General features: G+C 42.5%; 1 protein-coding gene across 6 annotated transcripts in view; it reads left to right on the top strand.

Annotated features, from left to right (window-relative positions):
• MYPN (myopalladin) overlaps window positions 1–17,067 on the top strand; it is a 124,728-nt gene that overhangs the window by 82,723 nt on the left and 24,938 nt on the right. For all 6 annotated transcript variants that reach the window (XM_015147514.3, XM_028826596.2, XM_077946703.1 and 3 more), the window contains 2 exons: window positions 3,915–4,505; window positions 5,162–5,300. In XM_015147514.3, the coding sequence (XP_015003000.3) occupies window positions 3,915–4,505; window positions 5,162–5,300 (730 nt within the window). The remainder of the gene's footprint in view (window positions 1–3,914; window positions 4,506–5,161; window positions 5,301–17,067) is intronic.

The raw sequence follows: 17,067 nt of genomic DNA, 5'->3' as shown, positions 1-17,067 counted from the left end.
ACCAAAATCTTCTGCTTCTGCCTCTTTGGCCAGAATTTAGGCAGATGGGACACTAGTTGCAAAGGAGGTTGGAAGTACAGTCTTTAGCTGCACATATTGCCACCATAAACAAAATCGGGTTCTTTTACAAGGGGGGAATTAAGTAGACAGCAGTGTCTGCCACATGAGACTTCCAATTAACATAAGACGTCTCTCTAATAAATCATGTAGTGACACCCTCTAGAAACATAGTTCTCGGCACTATGTAATTCTTTAATATTCTTTGCCTTCCTTAAGTTTTCTCTTGTGTATATATATGTTTACATTAGTATAGATATGAATATATATATTCACCGCACTCACACATACACACACCCTTTGTAAATCTACATGCCTACAACCTTTTCTTACTAGTTTTAACCTCATTGGTTTAACCTCACACATTTTGCATTAAAATATATTGACTCAGTCTTCTCAAGGATACAATTTTCTGCTTGTTCCTTCAATTTGCTATTCATTTGGAAAATAGAGATAAAGTAGATTTTAAAATTGCAACAGAAAGGGAAGCTGTCATTTTTAAACCTTGTATCATCAAAGCCTGACTTTGAAATTTCAGATTGAATATTAAGCTGTCTAGAGCAGTGATTCGTTATCCTGGCCACACTCTAGAATAAAATTTGGAGCTTTAAAATATATTTATGCCTTCCATCTCAATTGAATCAGATTATTTTAATGTGCAGCCAGTTTGGAAACCACTGGTCTAGAGTTAGAGAAACAACCCCGGCTGGGCACAGTGGCTCACGTCTGTAATCCCAGCACTTTAGGAGGCTAAGGCAGGTGGATAACTTGAGGTCAGGAGTTCTAGACTACCCTGGCAAACATGGTGAAACCCCATCTCTACTAAAAATGCAAAAATTAGCCAGGCATAGTGGCGCGTGCCTGTCATCCCAGCTACTCAGGTGGCTGAGGCAGAAGAATCATTTGAACGTAGGAGGCAGAGGTTGCAGTGAACTGAGATTATGCCACTGCACTCCAGCCTGGGTGACAGAGCAAGATTCTGTCTCAAAAAGAGATAAAAAAGAAAAAGAAAGAAATAACCCTGAGTTGCAACTCTTCCCCACTCCCTACCACCCACCCGCTACACCCAGGAAAACACAATAATTAACATTTAAAAGTGAGATAAATGTCAGACAAAAGTCAGAATGTACTAGGAAAGCCTATGCTTTGGGGCCAAGTGTTTCTTTAGGGCAGCGGTTCTCAGTCCTGGATGACTGTGAGAATCACCTGGGGCCTTGTGGTAGGCAGACCCACCACATCAGCATCACCTGGAAGCTTGGTTGGAATGCAGACTCCCAGGCCCCACCCCACACCTGCCGAATCAGAAACTCTAGGGATGGGGGCCAGAAACCTATGTTTTAACAGGCCCTCCAGAGGATTCTGAGGCCCAGTAAAGTTTGAGAACGACTGACCTACATTTGAAAAGATAATAATAACTGTCTGAATTCCATTGCAGGTAAATTAACTGAGCAGGTGCCTAAATCAGCAAGGTTCATTTGTCTTTTACAGTCTCCAGGTGATTCAAATGTGCAACCAGCACAGTGACTGCTGCTAAAACCATAGCAGATTTACTCAGAACTAGTTTTCCAAGTCAGTGATGCACTGGCAAATGTTTAATGACTGACAGGGGAGAGAAAGCCCTGATTTTTAGCATTTGCGCCAATTTCAAGCTACTAAGAGAAAGTCATCGAATGGGTGGTTGAAATGAGATGTGCACTATCTGTTCTTCAAAGCCAGTGAACTGGCTCCAGCACACACTGCCAGAAATTGTCGTTGCCAAAACTGTTTTCAAAAGCACTTGATACAGTATCTCAAGTTTGTTGTCTAGCATTTTATCTTAAGAATTCAAAATCCTTAATAATTTCTTTTGTATTCCTTACAATGCAGAGTCTCTGTGTCCCAAAAGCAACACATATTTCCAAAGAACATAAAACCGGCCAGGCGCAGTGGCGCATGCCTGTATTTCTAGCAATTTGGGAGGCCAAGGCGGGCAAACTGCTTGAGCTCAGGTGTTTGAGACCAGCCTGGGCAACATGATGAGACCCCCAACTCTACAAAAAATACAAAAATTGGCGGGGCCAGGAGGTGCGCACCTGTGGTCCCAGCTACTTGGGACGCTAAGGCAGGAGGATCACTTAAACTCAGGAGGTCGGGGCTACAGTGAGCCGTGATTGTGCCACTGCACTCCAGTCTAGGTGACAGAGTAAGACTGCCTAAAATAATTAAATAAATAAAAATAAAATGAAGATCATATAATTAGTGGTCCTGAAGCACTGTGATCCCACATATGGGTCTTCCTGTGGTTACTCATTCAAGAGTAGATTCTCCTAAACATCAAAGTTTGGCAGCCTTAATGACTTTATGCATATATGATTTTAAGACATTTTCATTACACTTTGTTAAAAAAGAACTCTGTCGTGAAGAGAAATTTAATAGACCACTGAATTCAACAGACCATTGAATTCAACGGACCATTAAGGCAAATCATGTGATGCCTCTGTGACTCAGGTTCTGTAAATGGAGAAACTGTTTCCAGTTTGATCTTTCTCCTTTTAGGAACCATAAAAGTCTAAGGCAAGGTTTTTAATCAGGGTGAGCATATAATCATCATTCAAATTAGGACATTTCTGAGAGTGAAAGTGAATTCTATTAATAATGATGTCAGGGCCGGGCACGGTGGCTCGCGCCTGTGATCCTACCAGTTTGGGAGTCCAAGACGGGCAGATCATTTGAGGTCAGGAGTTCAAGACCAGTCTAGCTAAAATGGTGAAACCCTGTCTCTACTAAAAATACAAAATTTAGCCGGGCATGGTGGCACACACCTGTGGTCCCAGCTACTTGGGAGGCTGAAGCACAAGAATCGCTTGAATCCAGGAGGCAGAGGTTGCAGTGAGCCGAGATCGCACCACTGCACTCCAGCCTGGGCAACAGAGTAAGACTCTGTCTCAAAACCAAAAACAAAAACAAAAACAAAAATAATGATGCCAGGAAAAGATGTTAAACCAGGACCTTCCTGAATGTGTCGGGACATATGGTCACCTTATCTATAAAGGTTTGTTATCACAAGAGAATGAGAAACCCCTCTGAGACACATCTGGCTTCTTTGTCAAGGTCTGCTCTAAAACAAGGCAGAGTGGAGAATACAGCATGTTCTTATGGAGAATTCGGCCCTTTTCAGTAACTCACACTTGTGTGTAGCTCAGTGCCTTCTGTTCTCCAGCTGGGATACTTTCCGCTGGTCATCAGAACTTTGAGCACTGCCTACAAGAGAAACATTGTCTCTGTTTCTCTTTTCCAATTTATAAACTCTTTGTTGCACAACTCAAAGGTCACAATACAAAGAATACAGTGTCAATGACGCCCTTGGAAAGAAGGAAAGACAAACTCACCAATTATTGGTCAGCTGATTCTTGCCACTCTGGTTGTGTGTTCTTTATTAGGATCAAGTTATTTTATTTTATTTTATTTTATTTTATTTATTTATTGAGACAGGTCTCACTCTGTCACCAAGGCTGGAGTGCGGTGGCACGATCAGGACTCGCTGCAATCTCCACCTCCAGGCTCAAGCCTGGGATCTCAAGTGATCTTCCTGGGATCCTCCTGGGATCGCTGAAGCAATCCCTCCACCTCGGCCTCATATATATATATAATTTTTTTTTTTGTAGAGACAGAGTTTCACCACGTTGCCCAGGCTGGTCTCAAACTCCTGGACTCAAGTGATCCCCCTGTCTCCGCTCCCAAAGTGCTGGGATTACAGGCATGAGCCACCATGCCCCGCCTATCATCAAGTTATAAACAGTCTATCTGTACATTGTTTGAAAGGTGAGGCCAATAATAACACATTTCCTTCTCTCTCTCCACCCTTGTTTTGTGTACAGTGATTCCACTCAGTTACAACAGCTTCATAACCAAGTCTTACTGGAACAACACCAGTTGCAAAACCCATCTCCTTCATCTCCTAAGGAGTTTCCTTTCAACATGAGTGTTTTGAACTCCACTGCTCCCCCAGCGGTGACAACATCCAGTAAGCAGGTGAAGGCTCCTTCATCACAGACGTTCAGCTTGGCCCGGCCGAAGCATTTCTTCCCCTCCACGAACACCACCGCAGCAACCGTGGCCCCTTCCAGCTCTCCAGTGTTCACTTTGAGCAGCACTCCTCAAACTATTCAGAGGACAGTGAGCAAAGAAAGCCTCTTAGTGTCTCACCCCTCCATGCAAACCAAATCTCCAGGAGGGCTTTCCATCCAAAATGAGCCACCCCCACCAGGCCCAACAGAGCCAACACCACCACCACTCACATTTTCCATCCCCAGCGGGAACCAGTTTCAGCCCCGCTGTGTGTCCCCAACTCCTGTCTCTCCTACCAGCCGGATTCAGAACCCCGTGGCTTTTCTCAGCTCTGTTCTGCCTTCTCTCCCTTCCATCCCACCCACAAATGCCATGGGGCTGCCTAGAAGTGCACCATCCATGTAAGTGTCATTGAGGTTTCTTGATGTAAGATGCTAGTTAAGAGGCGATATGTGCGTTGAATAGCTTGATCTGGGACAGGGCTCTCATTTTGTGGATTCCTAGATAATCTTATTCTCTTAGACACAGAATGGATGTGGAACACTTCAGAACAAAGGAGATGATTACTTTGAATGATTATTAATAATTAAAATATCAGGCTAGGTGTGGTAGCTCATGCCTGTAATCTCAGCACTTTGGGAGGCCGAGGAAGGTCTGGTGTTTGACAGCAGCCTAGGCAACAAGGTGAAACCCCCATCTCTAGGAGAAACACAAAAAGTTAGCTGGGCGTGTTGGTGTATGCCTGTAATCCCCGATACTCAGGAGGCTGAGGCAGAAGAATCATTGAACCCAAGAGGCAGAGGTTGCGGTGAGCCGAGATCGTACCACTGCACTCCAGCCTGGGTGGCAGAGTGAGACTCTGTTTCAAAAAAAATTTTGTTTTAATTAAAATACCAAAAAGACATTTACAAATACTGATTCTCTGCACAGGGCTTAATTCCCTAAGTGCCTAATGACTGCTGGTTTCTGGTTGTCACTTCAACTACTCTGATTTCTAGGCCTTTTCACCCTGGCCAGTGCTTTTCATGGGTGTGTCGGGTGTGGATTTATCTTACAGGCCGTCCCAGGGATTAGTGAAGAAAAATACAAAGTCTCCTCAACCAGTGAATGATGATCACATTCGTGAAACTAAGAACGCGGTGATTCGAGACTTGGGGAAAAAAATAAATTTCAGTGATGTCAGACCAAACCAGCAGGTAAGATTGTTGGATTCAGAAGGTTTATTGAAATTTTATTGTAAGGAATATAATTTTGCTTGATTCAGTGCTCAGATACTCAGGTAACCTCAGTGAGGCTGATGTTGCAGCTCAGATGGTAGAGCACAGACTAACCAAAGAAATCTGCCTGTGTGGATCTGCAATTCTTAATTCTCCCAGTAGTTAATTCAGTTTACTTGTTTACATGTATTTACCTAGAATAGGATATATTAAAAAAGAGAGTAAACAATCTATTGTGCATCCCAGCAATCCTCAGCTCAGTTTACAATCTAAAGTTTTTTGAGACAGGTCTCACTCTGTCACCCAGGCTGGGGTGCAGTGGTACGATCATGGCTCACTGCAACCTTGACCTCCCGGGCTCAAGCGATCCTCTTGCCTTAGCCCACACTGAGACTACCTTACCCCACTGTAGCTGAGACTACAGGCCCAGCTAATTTTCTAATTTTTTGAAGAGACAGGGGTCTTGCCATGTTGCCCAGCCTTGTCTCAAACTCCTGGGCTCAAGCAATCCTGCCTCGGCCTTCCAAAGTGCTGGGATTACAGGCGTAAGACACCACACCCAGCCTATGACCTAGACTTTAAGGAACTCTGGGGTTCTAAGTTATCTAATCTTCAATCTAATGTGCTTAAAAGTTTGGTCACCAGTACCTCTCAATCCTTATATTAGGTTGAATCATGTGAAGTAGCCATTAGACAATTTCCTGTGGTTCAACCTGTACAACTCTTTGCTTTCTAGTAAATGCTTACACCAAAGGAAAGAGAGGAAAGCCACGTGTGAGCATCATTCAAACAAAAGAGAGATAGACTGAACATGTTCTGATTTGAGGCATTTATTTTTGCTTTTGAGAATCAAATGGTTATTTTTAATGCAGGTTTACATTTTAATAATCTAACTCTTGGTTTATTTCCCAAGATGGGAACTGACAAAAATACAACAAAATTTCAGTCAATACAATATGCCAAATATTGTGGAATTTGTGAACTCCTAGAAACAAAGTTCCCGATTTCCCGGAGCACATGCTGTTTTCCTTAGTGTTTCTGTCTCTTACTTCCAGTGCAGCCATGGATATACAGTAATTTGCAATTGTGTTATATATTAAGCAGCTTATACTGAGTGGATTCTTTTGAAAATGTGGTGCTTAAAACCTTTTAAAAATTCACTTAAAATTATTAAGGGGAATATTTAAACTTGCCATAACTGAGTATACTTTTCATTGATTATTTCACCAAATTTCATCTATTTCTGGGAGGCAAATACCAACGCCACCTATTCTTCTCTTCCATCCTCTAGACAGAGAAACTAAGGCACAGGCTCAATAGTGCAACTGGAACTAGAGCTGTGGTTTCCAGGATACTCTCACATTTTCCCTGAAATGCTGCAGCGTTTTCAGTTTTGTGAGAACAGTTACCTTCAAGCCCTATAAATGTTGCTCTATCTAATGCAGATTTGTTTTCCTATAATACTGTCACCACACTTGTGGTTGTTAATCCTTCTAAATCATTGTAATCATAGCTGTATTCAGCCTATGTCTTTTACAACTGGGAGAGCGAGCAATTAGAGCCTTGTAAAAACAATGCTAGCTCAGTACATACGCTGTTTGATTTTACTTTTATAGTTACTCTGTAGGTAGATCCAGGATACCCCATTGCCCAACTCAGGGGAAAGAAGGGTTTTTCTCTTAGTTACCTGACATGTGTGTACATGTAAACATGAAATTCCACAAGTTGAGTGCCATAAATCCAGTGGAAATCTCTCATAAACCTCCATTATGAATTAACTTCTGGACTAATCGCAGGAACTAGAAAAGTCTCTAAAAGCATCTCAACACACTCATCTGAATATTTGTGACATGTGTCATTCTTCTGAGAATTATTATTCTGAGAATTATTACAGTTGGTTAATTACAGAATTGATCTTAGACTACGTTCCATGCCATGGATAATGAAATCCAAGCTGCATAAATGAAATTTGGGCAACTAGGAGCTGTCTGAAATGGAGTGCTTGCATTTGGATGGCAGATGTTGACTCTGAGGAAGTTTTGGGAAATAAAATGATGATCATATTATATTGTTTTATCCATTGCTGCCTTGGGAAATGATAGTAAAAACGTCGTGAAGAACTGTCTAAAATATACTGTGATCCACACTAGTGAAGTTAAGAAAGTCAGCTTAGGAAAGTGTAAAAACATTAGACAAGCAGAGAAAAACTATGAAGAGACACCTGGGTATTGATCTAGGCCTGCGTCTGGGGTCACAGGCTTGAAAACAATCTGTGTTCTTACTCCCATATCAGCCTACACACATGGGAAGGGGGTGCAAATGATTCCTTCGGAAGAGTATGCATTTGTTTTGCTTTGAAAATTTTTAGGTCCAGAAAGCTGGGTTCTCTTGCCCTATTTTAGTTCTAAGTAAATAAAGAATAAACTGTCCTAGAACATTTGCATGATCTAGCATTAACACATTGTGCAGAGCATGAAAATAAATCAGAAGTCCTTGAACAATGAATACTACTGACTATAACCAATTTTCTCCCCAGAACTCAGATTTGTAAATTATGTTTTAAAATGGTTTTCCTTTGATGCATCTACTGCTTTGTGTTTCTCTGTTGTGATAGTTCAGTCTTTGCCCTTTAACTCATCTTATATATTTACAATTAGCAAGTAACATTTGTTGATTCTTAGAACCTTGTGAAATGAGAAGGTGCCATCCTTTCAGAGGCTCATATTTATTAAAATTTTTAGCTTTCTAAACTTACAACCAAGTGTCTTTGAGTTGGGGATAAGCCAAGAGAAAGGTTTCCTTATTTCTAGATTTTAGGCTGCATCGTTTCCTATTTTGAAGAGTACCATTCATCACCAGTGGATCTTGACTGGACATCGATAAAACCTAAATGGTTTAGGTTAGAGTGGTGAATCTAAAAAGTCAAAGGAATCCAGGATCACGCCCGGGCATGGTGGCTCAAGCCTGTAATCCTAGCACTTTAGAAGGCTGAGACAGGCGGATCACTTGAGATCAGGAATTCAAGACCAGCTTGGCCAACAGTGAAACCCTGTCTCTACTAAACATACAAAAATTAGATGGGTGTGGTGGTGGGTGCCTGTAGTCCCAACTACGTGGGAGGCTGAGGCAGGAAAATCACTTGAACCCAGGAGGTGGGGGTTGCAGTGAGCCAAGATCGTGCCACTGAGCTCTAGTCTGGGTGACAGAGCAAGGCTGTGCCTCAAAAATAAAAAAATTTTAAAAAAGGAATCCAGGATCGCAAAGCATAATGCAGCTTTCATGACAAATGATTTTAATTCATACATGACTTAGCATGAAGTTCTGCACCCAGTAAGTATTTGTTGACTAGCTATGTTGATTGATTGTTAATTTCTAATCTCCATTTCCCACCCCTCTACCCCCAGCTAATGTCTTATTCCAGCTTTCCTCCTTCACCTCATTTCTCTGGAAACTTTCCCATCTCTTTATTTGGTCCTCTCACACCCCCTGCTTTTTATTATTATTATTATTATCATTATTATTATTATTATTTCTTTTAAACTATCTGCAGTTTCCAGATACTGCCCGATGTGACAGAGGAAAAAAAATAAGTACCTAATTTTTGTTCTGCCTTTTGTTCCTCTAATCTCCTTCTAAGCTGTTCTGTCAGATCTTCTATTTAAGTCTTTCCTCTTTCATCTCTTACCATGAATTCTTTATGACAATCCTCTTTTGTGAGCCATGAATAGTCATGCCATTCATTCCCTTTCTAACAAGAATTTCACATTGGCCTTACATTCTACTTTGTAAGGCCACTGGCTTTATGCTGCCCACTTTGGGCATTGCAGGACCCTGGCGGCTGGGATAGTGAAGTGTCTCTGTATCCTCTGCCATGGACCCACATAGAAGGCAGCAGTCAGAAGCTCCCTGGGGGCTCAGATTGGGAGATGTCTTGTTCATTGCTGCATCCCTGTCGTGCATGGTGCAGAGTAGGTGCTCAGTGAACATTGCTGGATCAATCCCAGCTATGGGATTTACATTAGTTTCAGATAAGGTAATACAACTGTTAACCAAGTAGAAAAGTTTGGATTTGTTGCAAAACTATGGAAAATAGTTCACTTGACTATATAGATTCTGATTATACCTCATTATGGATACTACCCATTATGGTAACAATCCAACTTAATCAGCTGATTTTAAAAGATGAAAACTTTTTTATTTTTTTGAGACAGGGTATCACTCTGTCACCCAGGCTGGAGTGCAGTGGTGTGATCTCCACTCATTGCAGTCTTGACCTCCCGGGCTCAAGTGATTCTCCCACCTCAGCCCCACCCCCAGTGGCTGGGTCTACAGGTGCAAGCCACCTGCTTATTTGTAGTTTATTTATAGAGATGAGGTTTCGCCAAGATGAAAACTTTTAAAAACACGCAGAAATTAAACAAAACTCTTGTGTTAACCAAACATTTAAGTATAAAGTAAATCTGTGCATCTTTTAAGAATTCTTTATTCTTAAGTACAAAACTGGATTAAAAGTATTTTTATGCAAGCTCCTTGAAGGTAGAGAATGTTGGAAAGAATGTTGTAGAGAAGGTGCAGAATGTTGTATCCCCATGGTCTATCACAGTGTTTAGCACATAATAGGTACTTACTAAGAATTTGGCAGCAGAGACAGGGTAGGCTATGACAACTAGTTATTTCTATTGAAGGCAACAAGTGATTGCTAGATAAATAGCAAAAGAAATTATCTTCTAGGCATGTGAACCTCCAAGTTTCTGTCACCCAGATTGGAGTGCAGAGTGCAATGGTGCATTCTCTGCTCACTGCAACTTTCACCTCCCGGGCTCAAGCAATTCTCCTACCTGAGACCTCCAAGTAGATGGGACTACAGGCACGTGCCACTACTCCTGGCTAATTTTTGTGTTATTTGTACAGACGGAGTTTCACCATTTTGCCCAGGCTGGTCTTGAACTCCTGAGCTCAAGCGATCCACTGCCTTGGCCTACCAATGTGCTGGGATTACAGGCGTGGGCCACTGTGCCCGGCCTACCTCCAAGTTTATCTAAGAATCTTTTCTTCTGTCTCTAAACTCTGGCTGTCTCTGGAAAGAAAAGGAGAACACTTTCTCTAACACGCAATGCTTTCTTTTAGTGCACATCATACCCAGAATCTATTGGGAACACTTTGAGCAGGTTTCCTAGCTGGCTTGCTCCTGTTTGTTTATTTGCCCCTGAATTCCAGGCTCAGGACACAGAGTAGAGAAAGCCAGGGGTGAGCTCAGGCAGTGACTGTTGGATCATGGCCCATATCTCAGCAATGCCATGTCCAACTGGGATGCGTCATTACACTATGGTTGGCAACAGAAAAACTGTCTCCACCAATTTGAAGGAACTGCCAATTTGAAGAAACTTTTTGCAGATGTGTCCCAGAAATCAAATGTTTCAAGTTGTCAATTTATCAGCCTTAAGAGGATTGTCTGTTTTTTAAAAAAATGGTTATATTTTCAAGTGGCATATTCTTCTGAAGTAAATATTTTTAGCTTTTCATTTCCTGTCATAGAGCAACTCTAATTCTATGCAATTCATGAGCCTAGAGAGGATGGGTCATTTCTCATTGATTTAATTTCTGTAACATCAAGATTTACATAGAAAAAATATTCTTTCCTTTGAGTGTAGACATCATCTATGAGCAGCTAACACAAAAACTCCTGTTTTTACTCACAAAGGAGATGAGGCAAAGGAACATGGAGAACACAGCATAAACCCCGTACTGGACATTTAAAATGCACATTTGGCCGGGCGCGGTGGCTCAAGCCTGTAATCCCAGCACTTTGGGAGGCCGAGGCGGGTGGATCACAAGGTCAGGAGATCGAGACTATCCTGGCTAACATGGTGAAACCCCCGTCTCTACTAAAAAATACAAAAAACTAGCCGGGCGTGGTGGCGGGCGCCTATAGTCTCAGCTACTTGGGAGGCTGAGGCGGGAGAATGGCGTGAACCCGGGAGGCGGAGCTTGCAGTGAGCCGAGATCACGCCACTGCACTCCAGCCTGGGAGACACAGCGAGACTCCGTCTCAAAAAAAAAAAAAAAAAAAAAAAAAAAATAAAATGCACATTTATGGACCGTGGATTGATAGTGAAACATTTGTGCAGAACAGTGCAGAAAATACCTTTACATTTAATTTTAATTTTTTTTTTTTTCTTGAGACGGTGTCTTGCTCTGTTGCCCAGGCTGAATTGCAGTGGCATGATCTCGGCTCACTGCAATCTCCGCCTCCTGGGTTCAAGATTCTCCTGCCTCAGCCTCCTGAATAGCTGAGATTATAGGTGCTCGCCACCATGCCTGGCTAACTTTTGTATTTGTAATAGAGACGAGGTTTCACCATGTTGGCCAGGCTGGTCTCGATCTCTTGGCCTCAGGTGATCCACCTACGTCAGCCTCCCAAAATGCTGGGATTACAGACGTGAGCCACCACGCCCGGCCTAACTTCTGCTCCTGATTCCTTCCTTTCCTGATCCTGAAAGGACCTAAGCTGATCCCACATTGACTTTGTTTTGTCTGTGGCCTACGGATGCACGATGGGAACCACAGCACGCCCTCTGCCCTGACACACTGTAGGCCTGCAGGCCACTCAAGACAGCCTTCTGCTTGCCCATCCCCAAACAGCCAGCTTGCTCCTCACTCTTCAGATTTCTCAGGCAGGGGGCAGATGGCAAACCCCTGTGTCCCCCTAACTGTAGGAGGCATAGCAAGCTCTCCGAGCTCTCCAATGGACCCTCTCCACGGGGGTCCATTTAGTCTCCCTCGCTAAACTTGAGGTGAAACAAGTACCCCAGGGTTAGGGATGGAGGTAGGCATCTCACAGGCATTAATGGCTCTCTTCAAAGTCCTCTTGCTGGGTGTTCTCCCTCCTAACTCTTGTGTCTGTGATGGAGGTAAAAGGTTGAAATCATCTAAGCTGTTCTTAAGCACCTGCTTTGAAATTTCTGAAGAACAGTATATCTCAAAAGTCACTTGTTTTCTGATATCTAGCCCATCTTGGTGCCTCAGTAGGAACTTCTGATTACAATCTAGTTACAAGTGTATCCTCACTGCCTGGTTACTAATAATGTATATTTTATATATATGTTTTTTTGGTTTTTTTGGTTTGTTTTTTTGTTTGTTTGTTTGAGATGGAGTTTCACTTTGTCACCCGGGCTGGAGTGCAGTGGCACAATCTCGGCTCACTGCAACATGTGCCTCCTGGGTTCAAGTGATTCTCATGCCTCAGCCTCCCAAGTAGCTGGGACTACAGGCACTCACCACCACACCTGGCTACTTTTTTGTATTTTTAGTAGAGACAAGGTTTCATCCCGTTGGCCTGGCTGGTCCCAAACTCCTGACCTCAGGTGATCCGCCTGCCTCAGCCACCCAAAGTGCTGCGATGACAGGCATGAGCCACCACACCCAGCCTCTAATAGTATATTTTAAACAACTCATTGAGCTCTCTGTTTTCATCACCTCTCAACTTGGAGTACTGGTTAAGATAATAAATATATAGCCAAGTGTGTATTTACTATACACATTTATGGTCAAACAAAAAGCACATATTTTCATCATATTGCTTCTGTAGTTCCTTTGGCTAAATCAATTCAAGCATTTAAATTCTGTAAAATCAGGCCCCAACTTAAAATCAACTTCCTAAAATTTGTTGTTTGGAATACATAGAGACAATGTGGTATTTATATTCTCAGGCAGGTGCTTAAAGGCTGTATATCTATAACCGATTGTGTTTCTGAAGTATAAGTATAGTCATAACTTACCACCATGTATAATAATATTTCTCTGGGGCCAGGCATGGTGACTCACGCCTTTAAACCCAGTACTTTGGGAGGCTGAGGTGGGCAGATTGCTTGAGCTTAGGAGTTCAAGACCAGCCTGGGCAACATGGCGAAACGCCGTCTACCAAAAATACAAAAATTAGCTAGCTATGGGGGTGCTGTGTGCCTGTTGTCCCAGCTATTCAGAAGGCTGATGGGAAGATGGCTTGTGCCCAGGAGGCAAAGTTTGCAAGGAGCTGAGATCACACCACTGCACTCCAGCCTGGGCAATAGAGCCAGACCTTGTCTAAAAAAAAAAAAAAATTCTTTGGAAAAAAAATAGTTCATAATATAGAATTTCAGTAATTCATCTTTCCCTGTAATAATTCTAACAGTGTTGTTAGCTAAGAACTTACCAGCTCTCCCTAGTCAGGCAATAGAAACTGCAGAGAAGGTTCTTTAGCTTGTAGCAAGAACTCTATTAGAATAGGGGCTAGAGGTGGTATGGATGGATTGGAAATTTGAGGACATAATAAAACAAGATAAGAAGCCATAGAAGGTTAAGACCTCTTGCCTATTGAAAACCCCCAGAGGCCGGGTACAGTGGCTTATGCCTGTAATTCCAACACTTTGGGAAGCCAAAGTGGGAGGATTGCTTGAGCCCAGTTCAAGATAAGCCTGGGCAACATAGGGGGACTCCATCTCTAGAAAAAAAATTAAAAATTAACTGGGCATGATGGTGCATACCTGTTGTCTCTGCTACTTGGGAGGCCGAGATGGGAGGACTGCTTGAACCCAAGGAGTCGAGGCTGCAGTGAGCAGTGATGACACCATTGCACTCCAGCCTGGGTGACAGAGTGAGAACCTGTCTCAAGAAGAAAAAAAAGAAAACCCCCCAGAATACTTCTCCATTTCGGGCTGGCTCCTTGGTGACTCCTTTTATTTTATTCTATAGACCTCAGGGACTGGTCTTCTTGTTTCTCTTAATCCTTCAAGTTCTTCTTTTGTTCCTGGTAATTTGGATTCAGATATGTAATATCCTGATATGAAGCAAGAAAAGCCTTTGTAAGGGTTTTCAGGAATAACTGGAAACAGACTATGTGAGAGTAAAAAGAGTCTGATATCCACCTTGATATGCCCTTTTCTTCACAGAGTCCCATAGGAACAAGGGCCATTCATAGAGAACTGATAAAAGGATCGGATGCATGAATGACCCAAATAAGATTTACCAGAGTAAACCCAGATCCAGTGTTAACTGTTGGAGGCATTTTTTTTTTTTTTTTTTTAGATGGAGTTTCACTCTTGTCCCCCAGGCTGGAGTGCAATGGCATGATTTTGGCTCACTGCAACCTCCGCCTCCCGGGTTCAAGCGATTCTCCTGTCTCAGACTCCCGAGTAGCTGGGATTACAGGCACACACCACCACGCCCGGCTAATTTTTGTATTTTTTGAGGCATTTCTTTAAGAAACCGTGGCAGGATGTAGAAGTGAGATAGGAGCAGAGGAAACAGGAATGGAATGAGGGCGGGCAATGGACAACACCAGGACTAAGTCTGGGGAAAGAGCTGCAGCCCCAGTGTCAGGGAAGGGACAGGTTGGGAGACGAAGCCTTGGAGCTTTCCCTTCTGGCTTTCGGTGCCTGTGCCCTGTCCTTCGCTGGTCAGCACTACTCGAGTCCCGGGAGTATGCTGAGAAGTTGGGGCTGGAAATGGGAGGTGGAGGACCAGGATCTGTAGCATTGAGAGAAGAAAGAGGAAAATCTCTGGTGGGTGAAAAGGAAACATCTGAAGCCATACAGCCTCCCCATTCCTGTTAACGGTTTAAGGGTGGATGACTGTAACTTTATGATGATGGAAACTGGGACTTCCGGCTGGGCGTGCTCAAGTCTATAATTCCAACACTTTGGGAGGCTCAGGCGGGTGGATTGCTTGAGCTCAGGAGTTCAAGACCAGCCTGGGCAACATGATGAAATCACGTCAGAAAGAAGGAGGGAGGGAGGGAGGGAATGAAAGAGGGGAGGAAGCGGGGAGCGAAAAGAAAAGAAAGGAAAGGACAAGAAAAAAGAAAAGAGGAAAAAAAGAAAGAAACTGGGACTTCTGCTTGCTTTAGTCTTTGTTTCTGAAATATGAACAGAAAACTCTGAAAAGCACAGATTAGCTTTTAGGAAACAATAACCTTTTCTTTATGATTTACCCATAGCAAGAGTCCCCAGCTAATTCCCTAGTGGCCTCTAGGGTGGGTGCCATCCACGTACCCTCCCCAACACCCCCTGCCAGATACAGGCTCAGTCAGCACCTCTAGGCACTTCTCCCTGTGAACACAGGCACCCAGTCCACACCCCTCTCCACCAATGATCACAGAGCCTGAAATAAATGGAGAAGTCACCCTCATGAAAAGTTTGGGGTCTAGGATCTGCATGTGGAGTGAGAACTATGTGAATTATTCTTTTTGAATGTAATTTGAAAATAATAAACAATAAAATGTAGCACCTATCTCACATGGTAACGGAATAAAACGACTTATTGGTTTACTTCTAAACATCCTGGAAAATAAACCCAAATTTGTTAAAAAGAAAAGTAATATCAATTTAGAATCATGAATACAGTCCAACAAAGAAAAAAAAATTCCTGGTGTGATTTTAAACTGGCAAGTCTAGAAAATACTTCAAACTTGTGAGACCATATAATATATTTATGGAAAATACGGTCATTGTGAAGAATTAGGTTGAATCATATGAAACTTCTGATAGTCTACCATTGTTGACCTACAAAAATGTCAGTTTCACATAGTTTCACCTAATAGGTGGATAGTGGAAGCTTTAATTATTAACTTTTCCCAAAAATATTCCTATAATGTAGAAAATAATCTTAATATATTTCAACTAAATCTGGTTTCAGAATCCAGTAACGATCTTTTACTTTAACTGATTTGAATGATCTCGTTAAAAATTAATAAACTTTATGGGAAATTAATCACTTTTTCCACCCTATAAGAACTGGGTACTTCTTTTTTTTACCCAGTTTGAGATGTGGCAGAGAGGAGCAGATTTAAAATTGATTCCAACAAATTAAAACCAAGAAACACTTAGTTTCTGTGGTTCTGAAGTTAAAATTCTATCCAAATTCAGATGATTATACTGAATGTATAAGACAGTAATTAGAGGACATCACTAACGTGATTTAGCTTGAGAATGCACGAGTGCTGAACTCAGTCACTCTCCCACTGACTAGGGGCAGGTGCATATCAGCCATGTGCTTCCAAATTCCATTTCAGGAGCATGCCAGTACCATCTCCATAGAGTTCCCCTAAATTATAAAATTAGGGTTAACTAGAGCCATAAGTTTAACCAAAGGTCTCACTCTCACCCCAAGCACATGGCTCCAGATTCCTCAAAGATATGGTAATGTCAGAACAAATGATTGCTTCTATTTCATTCATGTATTCACTCGTTCTTCAGATACTTATTAAGTGCTCACCTGCCATGGTGCCGGTAATCTTCTAGGTGCTGTCAGTATAGGGGGAAGGAAGACAAACAAGATCCCTGCTCTTGTGGAGCTAACATTCTAACACTTGGAGATTCAATCATTCAATCAATAAACAAACAAGAAAAATACTAGATAGTAACCAGTGCTATGTAGAGAATTAGAATGGGGAGTTACATTAGATGAAGGGATCTGGGGAGGCTGCTTTGGGGAGGTGACATTTTTGATGGGCAGGCTATGGCAGGGAGAGGGAGTAAGAGGAATCCAAAATGAGTCCTAGTTTTAGGGTTTACTTAGTGCTGTCAAAGTGTGGTCCGAGGACCTGTGCCAGCCTGCAAGATGTTACCTCTCTGCCCTGAGATTAGCACAGAAATTAAGAGTAATCATTCAGGGCCAGGCATGGTGGCTCATGCCTGTAATCCCAGCACTTTGGGAAGCTGAGGTGGGTAGATCACTTGAGATCAGGAGTTCGAGATCAGCCTGGCCAACA

The sequence above is a fragment of the Macaca mulatta genome, chromosome 9 (assembly GCF_049350105.2).
Source record: "Macaca mulatta isolate MMU2019108-1 chromosome 9, T2T-MMU8v2.0, whole genome shotgun sequence".
Lineage (NCBI taxonomy): Eukaryota > Metazoa > Chordata > Mammalia > Primates > Cercopithecidae > Macaca > Macaca mulatta.
Note: the sequence above shows the minus strand (reverse complement) of the source record. Positions and strands in the feature narration are given on the sequence as shown.